Genomic DNA, 22,918 nt, shown 5'->3' with positions numbered 1-22,918 from the left:
AGTCCGGATCTCCCCTCGAACCTTTTTTGAAGATCGGCGTAACATTCGCCACCTTCCAGTCTTCCAGAATATTTCCTGATTTGATCGACAGATTGGCTATTAGTTGAAGCAGTTCAGCTATAGTCCCTTTCAGTTCCTTGATGACCCTTGGATGGATGCCATTCAGTCCCAGGGATTTATCGCTCTTAAGCATATCAATCTGCCTGCATACCTTTTCTAGACTGACAATCACCCCTGTCAGTTTCCCGTCTTCATTTCCAGCATATACTGGGTTCTGGTATGCTGTATATATCCTCTTCAGTAAATACAGACGTAAAAAATGTGTTCAGTTTGTCGGTGATTACTTTGTCCTCCTTTAGCACTTCCTTTATTCCATGGTCATCCAACGGCCCCACCGCTTCCTTCGTGAGTCATTTCCCCTTAATATATCAGAAGAACGATTTGAAGTTTTTCGCCTCCTTGGCTATTTTTTTCTGGTAGTCTCTTTTGGCCCCTTTTACCGCCTTATGGCACCTGAGTTGATGTTGTTTGTGCTTATTCCAGTTTTCGTCCATTTTTGACTTTTTCCATTCCTTAAACAAAGTTTTGTCTCTGATCGCTTCCTTCACCTCTACAGTAAGCCACGACGATTCTTTGTTCTTTTTCCTCTTGGATCTCTTGTTCATACGCATATATAGATTTGTTCATATATAGATTTTGTCTCTCAGTCACTGTGTCCTTAAAAAAAGGGACCAAGCTTGCACTAGTGTTTTTACAGTGCTTATCCTCTTCTTAATCTTCTTCCCCACCATGAATCTCATCCCTTCGTAATTCCCTTTTCAGAAGTTCAGTGCCGTGGCCATCGTTCTAGACCGATGTTTCGCCCCTGCATCCAGGTCGAAGTGAATCATATTGTGATCGCTGTTTCCAAGTGTCCCTTCCAGTGCTACACCTTGTGCAAGTTCTCGCAGTCCATTTAGAATTAAGTCCAGAATTGCATTTCCTCTTGTATTTTCCTTGACAAGTTGTTCCAGGAAGCAATTGCCTACAGCATCCAGGAACTTGGTCTCTCTAGCGCATCCAGAGATGCCTAGGTTCCAGTCTATCCCCGGAAAGTTGAAGTCACCCATGATAACTGTGTTGCCTCCCTTGCAGTTGGGTTTAATCTCATTCGTTATTTCTCCATCAATTTCTTCGGACTGCCTTGGGGGTCGGAAGTAGATACTGATCTTCGTTTCCAGTCCATTTGTTCCCAAAAGTTTGACCCATGGAGACTCTAACTTATCCGTCGGTTGTGGCGTGTTCTCTCCAGTAGAGTCAATTCCCTCTTTGACATATATGGCAATGCCCCCTTTTGGAGCCACTCTGTCTCTGCAGTATAGTTTGTATCCCGGTAGCACAGTTTCCCAGACGTTTTCCTCAGTCCACCATATTTCCGTGATGCCAATGATGTCAATGTTATCTTTTTGTGCCATAGCTTCTAATTCATCCATCGTATTCCTAAGACTCCTTGCATTCGTGTACATGCACTTGAATTTGCAGCCTGTTCTTTTCTTGCATTTCCTTCCCTCTTGTGTCCCTTTCGATATTTCTTGCTTGTGATCCGATAAGTCTTCCCCTCTATCTTCCTGTATGGTATCTTCCGGGTATACAGGTTCCCGAACCATCGACTCTCTCTCTCTCGGCTTTCCCCTTCTTCCTAGTTTATAAACTTCTCAACTTTTCTCTTGATGTTTCTTGCAAGTAGCCTTGTTCCGTCTCTGCTGAGGTGGAGTCCGTCCTTCCTGAATAGCTTGATCTTCCCCCAGAACGTCGTCCAGTTGCGCACAAAGTGGAATTCTTCTTCCTCACACCAGCGCTGCATCCACGCGTTGACTCTTGCAGCTCCATCTGCCTCTTCTCGTCAGCCCTGGGTACCGACAGGATCTCCGAGAATGTTATCCTCTGCGTTCTGGTCTTCAGCTTTCTTCCTAGCATCTGGAACTGGTCCTTCAGTACTTCCCTGTTGTAGTTCCTGTTGCTCATGTTGTTCGTCCCCACATGAATCACCACCGCCGTATCTTCTTCTTCCACACTGTCGATGATCCTGTCCTCTACCTTGGCACCCGGTAGGCAGTCACCAGCCGATCCAGTCTTCCTCCCGCTATGTGGCTGTCGACTTGTCTGATGATGGAGTCCCCCATGACGATTGCTGTCCTCTCTATCTTCTCTTGATTCTCCAGCTGCAGGTCCATGTCCCTGGTGTATGTCCATCTCTCTAGCTGTAGGGGGAGGAATGTTGAGCACAGTGATATTAGGCATAGTGATGGAGGGAGAGATGTGGCATGGTATTGGAGAGGGGTGATAGAAGGAGAAATGGGCAGTTGTTAAAACTGATCTGGAGGATGAGAGAGGAAGAAAAGTTGGACTCATGGAGGGACAGAGAGAGATGTTGGTTGGGGAATGGAATGAGGTCTGGAGGAGAGAAAGCATGAAGGAAGGAAGAAAGAAAGAAAGATTGTATGCACAGTCAGAAGGGCAACCAGAGACTCATGAAATCACCAGACAACAAAGGTAGGGAAAATTATTTTATTTTCAATTTAGTGATTAAAATATGTCAGTTTTGATTATTTATATCTGCTGTCTATATTTTGTACTATATTTGTCTATTTTTCTATAGTTGTTACTGAGATGACATTGCATATTTTAAAGTCATTTGCCTTGACATCTTTGAAAAAAACCCCGAATATAAATAATTAACATTTTCTTTGCATATAGTGTGCTTTGTGTTTTTTTTCTTAATTTTGTAGTTACCATTATCACTAATAATAATATCCTAAGCGCGCATGCGCACTCCCACCTGCGGGATCCATGATCCATAGCTCCGTGGCTGGCAGAATGTTAAAGGGGGCGGCGTGTGCGCACATGATAACATAAAGAATTCCTCAAGGCTAAAGATTGGGGGTGGCCGCTCACGTCATGCTTGCGTCCCACATCTGGGAGGAGGCAGCTAGGTGCTCACCACAGGCTAAAGAGGAGGCGTCATTCTGGCGGCAAGTGAACGGCTGGAGGGGCAGAGAACGATAGTTTGAGGTGGGTAGGACAAATGAAATGGGGAAAGGAGTGGACGGGGCTTAGGTACTGTATCTTAGTTGGTATTCTTGGTTTCCAGACAGATCACTTGATCCTAAGGATGTAGGTAAATTGTAATGGCATAAGTTCTAATAATGGACCACGCTCCTCCCAAGTAACTAATATATAATCTTCTATTTAGTCCACCATTGTTGGAATCATGAAAGGCAATTAAATGTCAGTAAATTAACACAATAAAGTGACAGAAAGACACACAGACAGCGGCCAACGCAAGAGAGACAGAAAGAAAGATAGAAAGACAAACAGCAGCCGAGATAGAGAGAAAGAGACAGAAAGATAGAAAGACACACAGACAGCAGCCAAGGAGAGAGAAAGAGACAGAAAGGCAGCGACCAAGGAGAGAGAGAGACAGACAGACAGACATACACAGAGAGCAACAGAGGGAGACAGAAAGACACACAGACAGCAGCCAAGGAGAGAAAGAGACAGAAAGACAGACACACAGACGGCAGCCAAGGAGAGAAAGAGACAGACAACAGCATCCAAGGAGAGAGAAAGAGAGAGACAGAAAGACAGTGGCCAAGGAGAGAGACAAAAAGAAAGACAGACAGTGGCTCAAGGAGAGAGAGAGAGAGAGAGAGAGAGAGACAGACAGAAAGACAGTGGCTCAAGGAGAGAGAGAGACACAGAAAGATAGACAGATACATCTTTTCTAGCACCCGTTAATGTAACAGGCTTAAAGACTAGTGTATTAATAAGATTATGTTGTGTGTATATGAAAAATGGATGGAAGAAATTGCATTACAATTAGTATTATTATTATGGGGGTGGAATCAGGGGCAGAGTTTGGGCGGTGGATACTAGGTTGGTATTTGTTAGGCTTAGGGGGTACTTGGCTTGAAAAGGTTGAGAAAAACTGGCCTAGAGGTTAGAGCTGCTGTCTCAGCACTCAGGTGGTGAGTTTCATCCCAGCCTGCTCCCTTGTGACTCTGAGCAAGTCACTTAACCATCCACTGCCCAAGGAAGCACAGTTAGATTGTGAGTCTGCCAGGGTAGGTAGGTATTTTCCCTACTCAATGTATTGTAAACTGCTTTAGGTGAATCTCTTCATGAAAAGGGTGGTTAGTAAACAAATAAATAAAATCCTTGTGCAGCTGGTCATATGAGAGGTCACTGCAGATGGTAGGAGTCTGATGAGCAGACAAGACTTGTTGCCACATCAAAGGCAGACAAGACACAGTGCTTCATTTAAATCCAAAAGCAGCTTCTGTAGTTTGATTTTTAAAATCAATGAATTCAGTTACCAGTTGTCTAAGATGTGTTAAGTTTTTATAGATTGATTCTAGCATTTTATAGATTTCTTCTGTTTACTTGGAACAGTCTGTCTCAAGCTCAAGAATGGCACAGGAACAAACTTTGTCCCCATGTCCACAGCTCTGTCCTTATTCCTGCCCCATCCTCATGGTTAACCACAGGTCATTCTCTAATCTGTAGTATTCAGAAAAATAAGATAATATAGTTCCTATTTTAAAAAATTGAATTATTACAACAGGAATAATAAGCCAAATGAATCAAAATGCTGAAGTCTTCTGGAAATAGGTCTAATATTAAATCTTTTATCTAAAAAAGGACAGCTATAAAAATGTTGCCAACAGTTGCTTGCAGTGACTAAGCTGATTCAATTCATATCTGCCTACTGCTGCTCTGTCTCAATAGCAGCTGGAAACCAGATAATAAAGGAATTCAATCAATCATTTTCACTGAAGAAATATTAATATCTGTCATATTCACTTCTAACAATTTCATATAATGAATTGAATATATACTGCCTTTCTTCACAGATTAAAGGTGACTGCTGGAAAAGGAAAGGAAGAAAGAAAGAAAAACTCGTACATACTTGATATATAGTTCTATGGGGGTAATTACTAAGAACAAATTATATCCATATACATCTTCTTTCCCACCTGTCACAAACCAAGCAGTATAAATTTGGCTCAGTATACAAAGGCCTTTATTCTGTATAGGACACCAGGTCTCAGAAGCCGACAGGTGTCCTATACAAAATCACGCCTGAAGTGAACCCGATTCTGACATCAAGTTATAGACGCCTTTAGAGAATCGGGTTGTAAGTAGACGCGGCTGCTGAGCTTATCGCAGCAGTTCCCCCCTCCCCCCAAATGAAAGCAGCGGGAGGAATGCCCAGTCCCTCCTGCCCGGAACCCCTCCCCCCCGAAGGAAAGTGGCAGGAGAAATGCCCAGTCCCTCCTACCGGACCTCTCTCTAATCTTGTAGGAAGGCTAGCCAGACCTTCCCTCCATCCAGCCTGCCTCCATCTGAATGAGGTGGACTTGTCCCTTCCCGGTGCATTGTGGGATGCACCAGGGAGGAGCCTAAGGGCCTGATTGGTCCAGACACCTAGGGCCCTGCCCATAGGAGGGGCCTTAGGCACCTGGGCCAACCAGAATGTCAGCAGCCACATCTACTTACAACCCGATTCTCTAACCGGTGTCTATAACATGGACATCGATTAGAGAATCGGGTTTACTTTAGGCATGATTCTGTAAAGGACACCCGTCAGCTTCTGAGATCGGGCGTCCTATACAGAATCAGAGACAAAGTTCCAATACAATGCAAACAGTACCAGGATTCTAGATCTATTGCACTGATGCCATGTAAGATGAAGGAACCTGGTAGATCAAGACTAAGCTGGACAAGTTCCTGCTAAACTGGGACGTACACAGGTGAGGCTGGACTCATTTAGAGCACTGGTCTTTGACCTGGGGGTCGCTGCATGAGCGGACTGCTGGGCAAGATGGATCACCGGTCTGACCCAGCAGCGGCAACTCTTATGTTCTTATGTTATCACTGTTAATGCAGTTCCATATGGAGGAAAACAGTTTTTTATTCGCTGGATAAGTTGAACATCTTGGGGAAACAGTGTTCATAGCACGTGTGGGAATGGGGGGGGGGGGGGTGAGGTGGAGAGGTTGTAATCATTACTCAAAGTGCTCAAAGGCAATATCTAGTGATCAGATTCAGGTTCCATGATTGCAGGGCTCCACTAAGAAGCCCTGGTAAACAGGCTTGGCAGAGTAACAAGGTATGTTTTGTGGGCATTGTGATTCCTGGTAGTTGTGAATGAAAGTTCATAACGTCACACTATTAGCCCTGAATTGAGCTGGAGAAGCCAAAGAAACTACTGGGTAAAAAAAAAAAAAAAAAAAAGAGAAAAGAGCAAGCACATGTACAAACTTTTGTCAAAGATTAAAAAAAAAAAAAAAAAGTTTAGAAAGCAAAATTAATTGTCTCTTTAAATGTTCTAGTTCTCAATCTTTACCGTACTGAATTCCCCCTTTAAGTGGGTTCTAAGCTCTCCAATCAATGGTTTAAAAACATTGCATAATTAACTATTTCAAGTCACCAATTCAATCATTTTATATCATTGCTCCTCTCCTAACTCTTCATTCATTCATATTTGAGACGTAAGGTAGAACAAGATAACATCCATAAACTGACTCTTTCAGAGGAGCATATGTTTCTTGAAGCTCCAATGACAACCTAAACAGGAAGGAAATACAGCTATTCACAACAAATTCAAGGGAGGAGAGTATGGGATAATGGTTGAGCTACAGCCTCAGCACCCTAAGGTTGTGGGTTCAAACCCTACACTGATCCATGTGACCCTGGGCAATCCTCCATTGCCCCAGGTACATTAGAAAGATTGTAAACCAACTGGACAGATAGGAAAAATGCTTGAAGCACCTGTATATAAACCACTTTGAGCATGGTTATATAACTACAAGTTAAGAGGTGATAAGCTCAGGAGTAATCTAAGGAAATACTTTTTTTACAGAGAGGGTGGATGTATGGAACAGTCTCCCGGAGGAAGAAGTGGATACAGAGAATTCAAGAAGGTGTGAGATAGGCAAGTGGAATCTCTTAGAGAGAGGAAGAGATACTGGTTACTGCAGATGGGCAGACTAGATGGGCCATTTGGCCTTTATCTGCCATCATTTATCTATGTTTCTATGTAATGCACAAAGTTTCTGATAACTGTGATAGTTTGACCTGTCTAAACGTGTTTTTCTGCTGTTTTTTGTTTGTATTCAGTGTCCAGTGCATCTCGTTGCAGTGTCCAACAATATTCAGCCAGCATTGATGGCTTCCAGTTGCCCTGGTGTATCCTTTCGCCATGTTTGTCGCTGACTGCACCATGATTTGCAGAGAAGAAGTCCAAGTGTGAATGTAGAAAGTGCATCTTCAGTGACATGTTTTTACAGAAAGGGTGGAACAGTATCCTGGAAGAGGTGTTTGAAGAAGAGACTGTGTCTGAATTGAAGAAGGTGTGGAATCTCTTAGAGAAAGGAAGAGATCATGGTTACTGCGGATGGGCAGACAAGATGGGCCATTTGGTCTAGAGAATGACACGGTGAAAAAATTGGTCCCCGTCACCGCCCCGTCCCCATCTCACCATCCTCTGCACCGCCCCGTCACTGCCATTCCCTTCACCGCCCCGTCACCGCCACTGCCACCCCATTCACCGCCCCGTCACCGCCACTGCAACCCCATTCACCGCCCCGTCACCGTCACCGCTGCATACATAAAAGCCTCAAACGGGTACGATTTTATATACTTTTCTTTATTTACGTATAAAGGAAACATTCTTTAAAACTTTAAAACTTTAAAACTTAGTTAAATATTAGTTAATAACTATACAAAAACAAACACGACATGTACTTTTAATGCTTACAATGTTAGCCTACATGGTAAGTAGACGCGGCCGCTGTACCTAATCGCGGCAAAGATCTCCCTGCCGTGATTAGCATAGTGACCGCGGCTACGGCTGCAAGTCTCCCCTCCCCCCAGCGATCACGGCAGGAGGGCACCCAACCCCTCCTGTAGACCCCCCCCAACGGCCCTCCCGACAATCGCAGCAGAAGGGTACCCAACCCCTCCTGCCGGTCCTCCCAATGGCCTCCCCTAAGATCGCCGGCAGGAGGGTACCCAACCCCTCCTGCTGGACACCCCCCCCAACGAACCCTCCCACCCCGGAACCCCCTTAGTCTTACTTTCCAAGTTGGACCGGACGGCTCCTCACACGTATGGCCAGCAGGCTTGCCTCCGTCCAAATGAGGCGGGCCCGCCCCTACCCTGCCCAACCCACAGGATCCTAGGGCCTGATTGGTCTAGGCACCTAAAGCCACTCCCGCTATAGGAGGGGCCTTAGGTGCTTGGGCCAATCAGGCCCTAGGATCCTGTGGGTTAGGCAGGGGAGGGGAGGGGCGGGCCCGCCTCATTTGGACGGAGGCAGGCCTGCTGGCCAGACGAGCGAGGAGCTGTCCGGTCCAACTTGGAAAGTAAGACTAAGGGTGGTGTTTCGGGATGGCGGGGTTTGTTGGGGGAGGGTCCGGCAGGAGGGGTTGGGCACCCTCCTATTGGCGATATAGGGGGCCGTTGGGGGGGCCGGCAGGAGGGGTTGGGCACCCTCCTACCAGTGATCATAGGGGGGCTGTTGGGGAGCTGGCAGGAGGGGTTGGATATCCTCCTGCTGCGATCGTCGGGGGGGCTGTTGGGGTAGGCAGGAGGGGATGGGTACCCTCCTGCCGCGATCGTCGGGGAGGGCTGGTTCTGTCGGCATGAAGGGCTGAGCACCTTCCTGCCGGCGATCGTCGGGGGGGGGGGGCGGGTTCTATTGGCAGGAAGGGTTGATCTGACAAATGAGGAGCACAGTGAAACACAGGTAAATAGCGGTTCCTAGAAGGGGGTACATTGGCCTGCGGGGACAAATCTTTTCACCGTTTTTGCGGGCGGTGAAAACTTTTGTCCCCGTGTCTGCGGCGATTTGGCTTTGGAGTCTCCATAACCCGCAGCCAAACCGCAGCCACGCCGCAGCTGCCTGCGGGGATCGCTCCCTGTGTCATTCTCTAATTTGGTCTTTATCTGCCATCATGTTTCCCTTTTGTAGTGAATGGGAAATGACAGATGGATCCATTTGAACTCAGCTTCTTTATCCACTACTGGATGAAGAGCAGGGAGCAAATATTTCTGTTGTCCCAGACTCCTTAATAAGCAAGAAAGAAAAGAGGCATATGAAAACACTCAACTACCTATGGTAGTGCTGACCGTCTTATGCCCTCCTTTGCCTTCTTTACATAGTCATGCTGGAGGATATCCAAAGTGGCATATCTCTTACAGAGGTGATGTAGGGACACTCGTCTGAGGGCAGTTGCTGTACAACTTCTCAATTCCTAAGCTGCTATGTCAATGGGAAGAAAAGGAAGGGGATTGCTCAGACTCCAGCAGGTTAAAACCTTTGCCTCGAATCTGGTACAGGCTATGCTTCACGAAATTGGCATCCTCTCCCAATAACTGCAGCAGCTGCTATGGGGGATCTCCCACTTGTCTTAGGAGATTTTACTGTCGACAGTCCTTAAACCAGAGTACTAATTGGTTCTGACATCCCTAAGAGATAAATTTGAATAGCTATATGCATGAAATAACAGTATGGATGGGGCAGCATGAAAAAACTGAGGTTTTGATTGTGGGGGACATTGGTAGTGTGGGTAGCCCTACAATACTAGCACACAATTATTGGTAAAGCCTGAGATATTGGTCCTTGGGGTACGATTCTCAACTCTCATAGCTAAAGTGGTATAAAGTGGATATGCACAACTTCATATCTTGTTTAGATTAAAACCGATGCTCTTGCCTGTGGATTTTCACTCTGTCGTTCAAGCTTTATTGCTATCTCGAATTGATTACTGCAATCTTTTGTATCTCGAATTGTCAAAGAAAACATGCAAACCCGTTCCACTTCTAATGAACTCAGTGGCTAGATTGATAATGGGCATTCCTAGGGTTGCCCATATTATTCCAATCTTGAAAGCTTTCCACTGGTTACCTGTTCAACAAAGAATTTGCTATAAAGCTCTGTCTGTCGTTCATCAAATATTGTACTCCTCTTCTCGCTTTCATAATTTGTGGGAAATCTATCAACCCGCAAGACGTTTGAGATCTGAGGGAGGGGTATTGCTCATAAGTTTAAAAGAAAATGGGATTTGTTATGTTAAATCTAGAATATCATCTTTCTTACTTGCCGGTAAGAATCTCTGGAATTCAATTCCAGGTATAATGAGATTATGCAAAGAAAATGTTAAAACACAATTATTTGTGGACGCCTTTCTCTAACCCTTTGGTGGTTGTTTGTTTTGGATTTAGAGAATTCTGTATTAGAGAAATTTGTGGGGCAGATTAACTTGTTTATTTATTGCATTTTATGATGTTTGTTTGTGTTTGAAATTGTGGATGTAAATGTTTTCTACAATGCTTAGATTTAAGTGATTCATAAATTTTTAAAATAAAATAATAATAAAATAAAGCACTGAAAAGCAAAACTTCCTCCAAGGTAACTCGGGAATAATTATCAGAAACTACTGTGGCTGTAGCTGAGAGTTATGAGCCTCTGCGTACTGAGCCCTGAAAGCAATGAAGGCTGCCTCACTGGGCTAGCTGAGTGTGTTCACCAGTTTCAGGAGGGGAAATGCTAAGCTGGACACTGCGCCACATTCCCCCTCCCCACCGCTCCATCATGCAACACATGGCGCAAAAATGATTTTTAAAAATAACCACAGAATTTACATAATCCTGGCAAGAATCCACATGAGGAGAGCCCAAGGACTCCATTCCAGAAAGTTTCCAGTTTTGAAAAAGAAAGGAGCTACGGAAAAAAAAGATTGTTAAAAATCCAAGATAGTCACCATCTAAAAATTCACACCAAGATCACAATATTTTTCACACTTCCCAAACTCTAAAAACGGAGGGGGAACACAGGGGAACATCAAGAAACACTCAAAACCCCACTTTTCAAATCTCCCCTGATTCCTCTCACAGGCTGTCAGCCTGTATACTCACTGAGCCCTGACAGGATCTGTGCTGGATCCTGCTTTCAGCTCTCTCACAGTAGCTGGATGAGAAAACTCACTGCCACAATGCTATGAATTCTTCTGTAAAGCTAATCTTAGGGCTGCCAGTCAGACCTCTATGTCTGGCTACACCTCCACCCCTGTGCACCGGGACGGCCGCACCAGGATGGGCGGAGGCGTGATGATGCAGAAGGCACCCTGCGAGACACCACCAAGCCTCCTAAGAATGCCTAACAACCTGTGCTCGACCCCTGCTTAACAGTATAAGAACATAAGCAATGCCTCCACTGGGTCAGACCTGAGGTTCATCGTGCCCAGCAGTCTGCTCACGCAGTGGCCCAACAGGTCCAGGACCTGTGCAGTAATCCTCTATCTATATCCCTCTATCCCCTTTTCCAACAGGAAATTGTCCAATCCCTTTTTTGAACCCCAGTACCATATTCTGCCCTATTACGCCCTCTGGAAGTGCATTTCAGATGTCCACCACATGTTGGGTAAAGAAGAACTTCCTAGCATTCGTTTTGAATCTGTCCCTTTTCAACTTTTCCAAATGCCCTCTTGTTCTTTTATTTTTCGAAAGTTTGAAGAATCTGTCCCTCTCCACTCTCTCTATGCCCTTCACGATCTTGTAAGTCTCTATCATATCCCCTCTAAGTCTCCTCTTCTCCAGGGAAAAGAGTCCCAGTTTCTCCAATCTCTCAGTGTATGAAAGGTTTTCCAAACCTTTTATCAGACGTGTCGCTCTCCTCTGAACCCTCTCGAGTATCTCCATATCCTTCTTTAGGTACGGAGATCAATATTGGCCGCAGTACTCCAGATGCAGACGCACCATCGCCCGATACAACGGCAGGATAATTTCTTTTGTTCTGGTTGTAATACCCTTCTTGATTATACCAAGCATTCTAGTCATTCTCTTAGCGGCCGCTACGCACTGTGCCGTCAGCTTCATTGTCGTGTCCACCATTACTCCCAAGTCCCTTGGGTACTCTCATTCAATAACATCCTTCCCATCATATAGCTGTACCTCGGGTTTCTGCTTCCCACATGTAGTACTTTACATTTCTCAACGTTGAACTTCTTCTGCCATCTCGTCACCCATTCCCCTAATTTGTTCAGGTCCCTTTGTAATTCTTTGCAGTCCCTCTTTAGTCCGAGCTCCACTAAATAGTTTGGTGTCATCCGCAAATTTTATTATCTTGCACTTTGTCCCTGCTTCTAGATTATTTATAAATATATTAAATAGCAGCAGTACGAGCACCGAGCCCTGCGGAACACCACTCGTGACCCTCCTCCAGTCTGAGTAGTGGCCCTTCACACCTAACCTCTGTTTCCTACCTGCCAACCAATTTCTGATCCATCTGTGTACATCTCCTTCCACCCCATGGTTCTTCAGTTTACGAAGTAGGCGTCTCATGGGGTACCTTGTCAAAGGCATTTTGAAAATCTAGATATATGATGTCTTTGGGGTCTCCTCTGTCCATCCGTTTGTTAATTCCTTCGAAGTGCAATAAGTTCGTTAGGCATGATCTCCCCTTGAGGAAACCATGTTGGCTGGTTATCAGAAGTTTGTTACTTTCAAAATGTTCATCGATGTTGTCTTTTATCAGTGCTTCCGCCATTTTTCCCAGAACCGAGGTCAGACTCACCGGTCTGTAATTTCCCGGTTCACCTCTTGATCCCTTTTTAAAGATGGGTGTAACTTTGGCTATCTTCCAATCCTCCAGGATCATGCCTGTTTTCAGGGATAGATTGCAAATTTGCTGCAGTAGTTCCGCTATTTTCCTCCTTTAGTTCCTTCAGAATCCTTGGATGGATTCCGTCCAGACCAGGGGATTTGTCAGTTTTTAATTTTTCTATCTGCCTGTGTACATCTTCAAGGCTCACTTCCATGGATGTTAATTTTTCTGCTTGATCCCCATTGAAGATTTGCTCAGGTTCTGGTATGTTGGATGTGTCTTTATTTGTAAATACAGACGAAAAGAACATGTTAAGTCTTTCTGCCACTTTTTTCTCCTCCTTCACCACTCCCTTCCTGTCTCCGTCGTCCAGTGGTCCCACCTCCTCCCTAGCCGTCTGCTTCTCTTTAACATATCTAAAAAATGGTTTGAAATTTCGTGCTTCCCTGGCTAGCCTCTCTTCATACTCACTTTTGGCTTTTCGAACCACACAGTGACATTCTTTTTGATACTTCATGTGCTCTTTCCAGTTCTCCTCAGTTTTGTCCTTTTTCCATTTTCTGAATGAATTTTTCTTATTGCCTATTTTAGTTATCCATGCCGGGTCTTTTGTTCATCTCTTTTTGCACCCCTTTCTGAATCTGGGGATATACAGATTTTGCGCCACGCTCACCGTGTCCTTGAAAAAAGATCAGGCATGTTCTACCCTGAGCTCCAGAGAAAACTATGCAGGCTGGCTAACAAGTACCTAGTGAGATCGGCCTGCTCATAAATTCCAAGAATGCCCCTGATCTGCCCATGCTCCTCCCATGGTCATACCCCCTTCTGGGATCCGCAAGTAAAATTTACACACAGGGTCAAGGCCCTGCTAGGAATTCTCAACCCCCTACCACCACCCTACCCCCCCACCCCACACACTTCTAAACTGAAGATCAGAAAGAGGGATGCCCACTCCCTCCTGCCGCTGTGGCCCTCCCACCAACCCCACACATATCTCTAAATTGAAGATCGTCAGCAGGGATGCCAACTCCCTCCTGCTTCCAAGGCCCCATCGCAAACATCCGAACCCCCTGCCAACATCCCTTCTCCTGTACCTCTAAATTGAAGACTGGCAGAAGGGATACCCACACTCTAATGCCGGCATGCCCGCCTCTTCAAAATGGTGGGCTTTCCCCTTCCCAGTACATCCTGGGATGCACTAGGAGGGGCCTAAGACCCTGATTGGATCCTAAAATGTGCATGCAAATTGAAGATCAGCAGGAGGGTTGCCCACCAGTGTTCCCGCTAAGCTGCGCTGGCGTGCGCTGGCGCACAAAATATTACATCGCAGCGCACAAGTTTCTCGTCACAGCGCACGGCGTACGGCAGATGGCAGGGCGGCGAGAGGAGAATCGGGCGAGTTGGCTCATAACTTGCTGGCTTTTAGCTCACAGCGAAAAAAGTTTGCTCACAACACCCGCCCGCTTAGAGGGAGCACTGATGCCCACTCCCTCCTGCCGCCCCCCCCCCCCCCCCCCCGAACCCTGGATCCTAAAATGTGCATGCAAAATTTAACTAATGCCAATTAGTACTGATAATTATTAGTGCCAAATTATTGGCACTAAATGGCTTATTCAATTAAATTGCACCCAGAAATTAGACGCCTGCCCAGATATCAATGCAGTTTTGTGCGCCATATAAAGAATTAAGCTGTAATTTTCACAGTTAAATGTAACTGTAGTGGTTTTCTTTAATGTCCTTAATGCAATCAGATCCTAGACAAAATCACTCCACTAAAGAAAGGCAAAAAAAGACAACACATAATCGACGTATAGTACGACATGGAACTAACCGCACTTAAAAGAAAAGCATGCCATCTCAAAAGAATCTGGAACAAAACAAATAAGGAAGAGGATAAAGCAATATGGAGATCCAAAATCCATAAGTACAAAAGAATCACTAAGGGAAAACGGCATACCTTCTTCTCCAACAAAATAGGATCCCCCACAACCAACAGCAAATAACTTTTCTGATTAATCAACTCACTATTTGAAACTGATCACCACAAAAAAATCCTCCTCCACACAGCTACCAACTGTTGAGAACTTCGCACTTTACTTCAAGTCAAAAGTTCTCAATCCTAGGACTTCCTTCCAAAATACACCATCCAGCAACTCCCCAACAACCATTCCCACACTCTCTAACTCAATCCCGGTAGACATGAACCGGAGCCACTCTGAGCCCTCTAACTGGTTCCTATTTCTCAAGCTCAATAATAAATACGCCAAAACTTTATGCCGCCTAGACAACTGCCCGCCCAACATCATGAAAGAAGCCCCCACCCCATTCAAGGCCATGCTCTTCGACTGGATCTCTCATCTAATGGCAAACAGCAAATTCCCAACCCATCTTGGCCACATCCTCATCTCGCCCATTGTTAAGAACCGCAAAAAAAACATATCAACAACATCCAACTACAGACCAGTAGCCAACATCCCCTTGTTCACCGAACTGATGGAAGGTCTGATCAACACTGCCCTTACTATCTAGATAAATTCTCAATACTTCACAAATACCAATCAGGATTTTGCTCACAGCACCGAAACATCCAGCCTCCTTCATAGATCACATCGCTCAACTACTCAGCTCAGGGAAACACGCACTAATACTCCAATTTGATCTTAGCAGCACCTTCGACCTGGTGGACCACGACATCCTACTCAGCTGTCTAAATGCCATAGGTATCTCGGGCCACATACTCAACTGGTTTAAAGGCTTCCTAAAAAAATGATCCTACCAAGTCCTACCAAATCCTACCAAGCGAGCAAATCTACTCCAGGGGTTGGTCCAAGCCTGTAGTGTCCCCCAAGACTCCCCTTTATACATGTCCTTCCTAGGAGAAGAACTATCCAAACTGAACCGCCAATCATATATCTACGTTGATGAAATCACAATCATCATCCCCATCTCTACACTTCGTCTCATCTATTATCAACCAAATAGAACAATGGCCAACAAACTTCAAACTAAAGCCAAACTCGGAAAAGGCCAAGATATTTATGGCCTCCCCAACAAACAAACAAACAAACCAACCAAACCTACTATCAACCTAAATGGTAGAAACTTCCCAATTAACCCTACCATCAAAATCCTAGGAGTCACCCTAGATCAGCAACTGACACTAGAAGCCCATACCAACATCCTAATTAAAAAATGCTTCCACTTACTATGGAAACTACGCACCCTAAAATCATACTTTGATTTTGCATCATTCAGACTGCTGGTCCAGTCTCTGGTCCTAAGCTCACTGGACTACTGCAACATAATCTACCTAGGATCTCACAAAAAAAACATCAAGAAACTGAGACTTACCCAGAACACAGCCATTCAATTAATCTTGGGCTTGAAAAAAATCCAACCACATCACCCCATACTACAAGAAACTTCACTGGCTACCTATTGAGGCCAGAATAATCTTCAAATTCAGTTACCTCTGCTTCAAGACTCTCTTCGGCACCGCACCCACCTATCTCCTGAAACGCCTAGCTCCCTACAAGACAAACTCTATCCTGAACTCACTAACATACCATTCATTCAGAAAACCACTAAAAACCCACCTGTTTGACAAATTTATCTGATCCTTCAATTCTGCTTAACACCTACCACGCTTTACACATCCCCTACCCTCCCCGTAACCTATCTATCTACCCCTCCCAAATCTAATTGATGTTATCTCGCTGTCCTTACAGCTCCATTTGTTGTATACTGTCTTGAACTGAAAGGTATGACGGGATATACATAAAGCTATTATTATTTTTAATGTCTGCCCTTCATTTGTGTCACCTTTGGCCACTCTGACAACAACTGATATGAATCTCCACCATGTCTCCCCTTCTTTGCATCAGGTTCTGCTTTGCTATGAAGATTAAACATAGAGCATGTCCTCCCTCTTACTGGTCCATGAAATAATCATTTATCTAGAAGTTTTACCACCCTAATACATCCCAATAAAATATTAATCAAGACAATTCCTCCTCTGCAGTTAAATTTAATAGTAGCACACAAAGAATGATGTTCATGATTCAATTTACAAATGCTGTCACATGTGAAGGTGTCTTTAATATATATTTCAGATATATGAATGACTCGTGAATTAGACAAGAGTCTACAGTGAACTTTGATCACTTTTAGATCAATGTCTCATTCGCTGTATGAAAACTGCTAGGTAAGAGGGCAAGAATGAATTCTAAGCCATTTATTATTCATCTTGGTAAGTTAAGCAGGAGGCGAGGGCACAATAAGAAGAATGATAAAGCTGCACTTGCATTTGGTAATTCAAAGTGAAGTCTACAAAAGAGATGTCTCATTAGGATAAGCAGATGGATAAAACTTAAGGGCTGAATCACCAACTTCTAATTTCCCAGTAGCTCGCTGTCCTGCAGAGTACGACTGCGGAAAAATCAACATGAAAAGATTTTCTCCATCTGCCACAACACATGCCTGTGCAGAACACAACTACCTCCCGTAATTATTTACTCTTCAAATGGCAACCGTCATATAAGCTGCATTCAACTATATAAACATACAACTATGGTTACATACAAGTCATAGGAAATAGCAAGCACAAGGGCGTTATTTTTAATAATTAAATATAATCAGGCATTAAGACAGTATTTATAGCATAATTTGCTTTGGAAGTTGTAAAATGTTGTAATATATTTTTATTGAACATCATTTTTCTCATATTATGGCTAAGTTTCTGGGACCTCATGCATACCGAGGCAGATAGAATAAGAAGAGAATTCAAACATCCAAGTCAGAACCTGGGAAATCCCCATACAAGAGGCTCAGTCAAATGTAGAGTTTCTTATAAAATAGGTGCAGGGGACCTGGCGGCAGTCATTCTGCTAGTGGCACAGGGCCGTGCGGGAGCTCAAGAAGCTCATTCCTGCATGCCTCTTTGCCACAAGCCCCGATCAGCGAGTCGAAGGAGGTGCATAGGGATAACTAAAAAGGTACCAGGAAGGGGGGGGGGGGGGCTAGCAGAAAAGGTACGTGGGGAGGAGGGGGAGGGGGGTTAAAAAAATGATTTGCATCGGCCGGATCAGGACAGGAGAGATCTCTCCTGTCCTGGCCTACCACTAGACCACCAGAAGTGGAAGAGAAGGTGGGACAAGGTGCAGAGCCTAGCGGGGAGGGAAGAGGACTGAGTGCAGAGCTTGGCAGGGGAGGGCATGAGGGAGAGAACACTGGGTGCAAATCCTGGCAGGGCTTAGCACTTGAATATTAAGCCTCCGTCTTATATTCAAGTCAACCATTTTTCCTCCCAATGCTCTAAACTTATCATGCCTTTAACGTTTGTCACTAAACCAGTTCTAACTGATTTAGCATACAAGCATTTTAGCTTCTGATGCACAAAATGGCTTTCCAAGCCCCGTAGCAGACTCTGAGAACAGTATGGAAATAAAGTACTGTACAACAAGCTCAGTAGCGTTGAATCGCGTTTGATAAAACCGTATACCAGCAGGATTGGGGCTGTTGATTGCATGAAGTTAAAAAAAAACCCAAAAGATTTGCATGGTTTGCTTAGAGTTCTCTACCCCCACAATGATGCTTATGAGGTACACCTATGACTGATGCTCATGCGTGTCTAAGATGTAGCTTTTCCTAGCGCATGCATCTATTTATGCCTCTTTTCCGTGAACTATTCTTAACATGTATCAGTCGCTTTCTCCAGCGACTGATCTGAAGGACTTCCTGTGAATTTCCCTGAACCTCACTTGCTAGTGAGGTTTTCAGAGGCTTGTCGTTTTGAAACTGGAAAATTTACCGCTACTGCCATGGCTCACAGGATTTTAGCAGCAACTTTAGAGCATCAGGGCCTTAGTTAGTCCACTTTAGAAGAGATCTTATTATTAAAATGGCAACACAGAAGGTACAGATGCTCTAAAACCGCTGTTAAAATCCTGCTGGTCCTTGTGGAGCCAGTAAATTGTTCAATTTGAAAACAGCGATAGATGTTGAAACAATTTTGAATGCAAATGAGTTTCGCGGAGGTCCATTGTAAGCCCCTCCGATCAGTCACTGGAAAGAGCGACTGATACATGCACAGAGCCGGCAGGGGAAGCCCCAACAGCTGGGCAGCAGGGGAAGCCCTGAAGCAGCTCCTGCCACTCAGCTGTTTAGAGTAAGAAGTATAGTTTTGGGATTTTTTTTTAAATGACCAAAAATGTTGTCCATGAGTTATAGAAGGGGCCTTAAGCACTTGGACCAGAGTCTTAGGTCTCTCCCAGTGTATTCCAGGATGCACCGGGAAAGGGAAGGTCTGCCATTTTGAAGAGGCAGATCTGCTGGCAGGAGGGAGTGTTTTGGGGGGGGGAGTTCGTGAGGAGTTCAGAGATTCATGGTCAGGCCCCGGTAGCAGGAGGGAATGGGCATCCCTCCTGCTATTATTCAATTTAGAGGTTTGGGGGAAACTGGGGGTTCGCGGCAATGCCCCAGAGATATTTGGGTGGAGGTTCAGGGGTTCGTGATGGAGTCCCGGTGGTAGGAGGGAGTGGCCATCCCTCTTTCTGATCTTCAATTTCAGGGGGGTGTGGGTCCAGGAGGCCAAGGCAGGAGGGGTATGGGCTTCCCTCCTGCCATTTTTTTTAAGTTGGGGGGGTGTGGGCCATTGTTGGGGGAGGGGGGGGGTCCGGCACAACTTTTTAAATGATTATTATTTTTAATGGGGACAGATACTGGATGTGTATAACTGCCTAGTTGTAGATATAAAAATTTAAAATATAAATAAACTAACACCTGTGCTCATTAAAAAAAAAAAAAGCTGGGCCTTTCCTCTGACGCATCGGTGAGGGAGGGAGGGAGGTTGTCAGGACCGGTAGGAGGGAGATTGGTGGCTGCCGCGATGCTTCAGGAGCTGGAGGGAGGCAGATTTGTGGTGCTGCTGATGCCTTTGCGGCTGGAGGGAGGGAGAAAGGGGAAGTTATTGGGTCAGGAGCAGCACTTTGGACACTGTCTTAGGAACGAGGGAGACAATCTTTTTGCCGGTTGGTTCAGTGCCGGTTAATTGAATGCCAGTTAGCTCAGATTTTACTGTATTGTGCACTGCCATGTGAAGGATCTGGGCTCAGCCTTGCACTAAATTTGCTCTTGTTCAGGAAGTGTTCACAGCCTCTGTGAGGTGCATGTCTCAAGCAACTGCTCAATAGTGACACCTAGGGAGCCACAAGTAAAGTTCTGAAGGCAGTCATAGTTTGTGGCTCCTATCCTTGTACTGTTACAGTAATGATTGAGCTTAATTGGGGAAAGGGGTATATCAAATAAAGGGGAAAGAGAAATCCCCAGGCGATAATAAATTAAAGTTTAGGACACAATGGCCCAACACAGGTTGATTGTCACTGAGCTGCTTTCCAAAAGAGAAGGGACTAAGACAAAAAAAACCCCACCATAATTAAAATGAACACACTACACAACTCAGGTATGTTATACCCACATTGCTAGCAGAAGACGATAAAAAAAAAAATATCAAGACTGTAATGAGATGTCACCTCAATATGAGATGTCACCTTTTTTGCAGTTAGACACTGCATAAAATTCAAGAGCGTCCTAGAGGACTTTGTGAAGTACAACCATCCAAAAGCTGGGAATATCCTTTCACTTATGTTTGTTTCTGTATATGAAAGTCATCTTTTCATTTCACATCTATAAAGTCAATTAGCAGGAACGGGAACCATGGTTGCAGGGGCCCGAACAGGGCAATCATGATCACCGTTGCTCTGTCCTGAAGAATCTTCTGCAGGACTTAGGTGTGGCGGGTAGGCATATAAGAGTCCGTGGTTCCAACTCACAGACAGGCCGTCGGGGCTGAGACGGCGATGGGTTGATCTCTTTGCGCAGAAGGTCGAGTATTTTGAGTTCGGTTCGGTTGCAAACAGGTCGATGCTCGGTGTGCCCCAGGTGCTGAAGATCTTCTTCATCGCCGCTGGGTTGAGACACCACTCATCGGGATCCAGCTGGTGGCTGAGTCTTTCTGCCAGGTCGTTCTGCTCCCACGGGAGGTAAGTTGCCTGGATGGGACATTGAATGGAGTTGGAGAACTCCTACATGTGGCAAGCTTCCTTGCAGAGCGAGGTTGACCCTGTCCCTCCCTGTTTGTTGATATAATGCAAGGCCACCTGGTTTTCTGTTTGGGTGAGTACTGCCCTGCCTGTTTGAAGGTTTCGAGGGCATTCCCTATGGCCCTGAGCTCCAATAGGTGGGTGGTCAGAGGTTGGGTACGCTGGTCCCAGTGACGTCTGAGGTGGTGGAGAGTAAAACTGTGACTGAGTTCAAAGAAGCGTGGGATGAACACAGAAGATTTAGAATCAGAAAATAATATTAAATATTCAACTAGGCCAGTTACTGGGCAGACTTGCACGGTCTGTGTCTGTGTATGGCCGTTTGGTGGAGGATGGGCAGGGGAGGGCTTCAATGGCTGGGAGGGTGTAGATGGGCTGGAGTAAGTCTTAACAGAGATTTTGGCAGTTGAAACCCAAGCACAGTACCGGGTAAAGCTTTGGATTCTTGCCCAGAAATAGCTAAGAAGAAAAATTTAAAAAAAAAAATTTAAATTGAATCAGGTTGGGCAGACTGGATGGACCATTTGGGTCTTTATCTGCCGTCATCTACTATGTATGTTACTAACACAGCAGCGCTACAGAAAAAAATAGCAAAAATAATTGTAATATCCTGATACACCACAATCCAATCCAGTCTTCCAGTTTATATGCCGAATCATCCTCCAGACAAGAGGCTCGACTCGTTTTACACAATAAGAGATTATAATAGTTTCTTCAAATAGAATAACTTTTATAGAACAATTTTTTGAGAAAAAAGTCTTCACATATTTTCTAAAGACATAAAGAGAAAAGGTAGATCTAATCTCAACTGGTAGTTTGTTTCAAATAGAAGTAAAAGATGTTTAAAAAGGAGCGAGAGACATAACCTAATGCCTTTATACCCTTAATTGAAGTTGTAGAAATTCAAACACAATGCAATATTTAAATCTGGAAATAAATTTGCAAATCAAGTCTGTCAAGTCTCTTTAGCAAATGCACTGTAGCAGAATTTCAAATGCTAGATAGACAGCTATACTATACATAAATTAACATACCTGATGTCCAGCTTTGATCTGTTTCAAAATATTTTCATAGCATACTTCTTCCATGTCATGCAGTTGCTGCACCTGTGTAGGGAAAAACAATGGGTTATCACAGATATTCTTGTAATTGAAACAAAACTTAAAAAGAAAGCACACCAAGTGCTGAATTTATTTGTTACACTAAGATCTTTTAGTTTTGTATTTGTCTTTTACTGATGTAATATTTTTTTCCTATAACTTGTTTATATTGTAAACATTAATATCTGGCTGTCAATAGCAGTATATCAATTAATAAATCAATCTCATTACTTTTAGGACAAAACACAGATTTATCTGTACAGATATATTCTGGGACTCATCACTATTCTCCATTACTTTATCGTCTCCCCTGGCTGCCACCAATTTTTAAGACAAAATTTAAGATTTTATTATTGATGTACTAGGAGTCTGGTTAGACCAGGGATCAAAGTCCCTCCTTGAGGGCCGCAATCCAGTCGGGTTTTCAGGATTTCTCCAATGAATATGCATTGAAAGCAGTGCATGCACATAGATCTCATGCATATTCATTGGGGAAATCCTGAAAACCCGACTGGATAGTGGCCCTTAAGGAGGGACTTTGAGGCCCCTGGGTTAGACTGTACTCTGAGTATGAAAGATCAGGTACTAGCTGTAGTGAAATCTATATTCTTTCAAATGCGACTATTGAGTAGGTTAAAGTCGATGATGTCAAGTGTACCATTTTCGAATAGTGGTTCAGACAGTAATCGTTGCAAAATTAGATTACTGTAATGCCCTTTATTTGGGGATTGTGTCAGCACAGAGTAAGGCCCTACAGATGATCCAAAACGCTGCTGCACGCTTAATCTGTATGTGAGAAAGTTTAACCATATTACACCATGGTTAAAAAAAGCTTCATTGGCTGCCTGTAAGGTTTCAAATTATTTTCAAAACAATAGTGTTGGTATTTAAGGTTATTCATCAGGGCATTCCATGGCACTTAGCACAGGCAATGATACTCTACTGACCGCTCAGAACCTTACTGTCTGAGGGGATGACACGATTGTCATTGACGGATTTTTCAGAAGTACATTATGAAAGCATAAGAGCATCTGCTTTCTCTTTAGCAGGAGTGACTTTATTAAACAATC

General features: G+C 44.3%; 1 protein-coding gene across 4 annotated transcripts in view; it reads right to left on the bottom strand.

Annotated features, from left to right (window-relative positions):
* The window catches only part of ASCC3 (activating signal cointegrator 1 complex subunit 3), a 938,401-nt gene that overhangs the window by 580,037 nt on the left and 335,446 nt on the right, over nt 1-22,918 (bottom strand). For all 4 annotated transcript variants that reach the window (XM_033936490.1, XM_033936487.1, XM_033936491.1 and 1 more), the window contains exon 13: nt 21,783-21,854. In XM_033936490.1, coding sequence (XP_033792381.1) covers nt 21,783-21,854 — 72 coding nt within the window. The remainder of the gene's footprint in view (nt 1-21,782; nt 21,855-22,918) is intronic.

This window comes from Geotrypetes seraphini, chromosome 3, assembly GCF_902459505.1.
Source record: "Geotrypetes seraphini chromosome 3, aGeoSer1.1, whole genome shotgun sequence".
Classification (NCBI taxonomy): Eukaryota; Metazoa; Chordata; class Amphibia; order Gymnophiona; family Dermophiidae; genus Geotrypetes; species Geotrypetes seraphini.
Note: the sequence above shows the minus strand (reverse complement) of the source record. Positions and strands in the feature narration are given on the sequence as shown.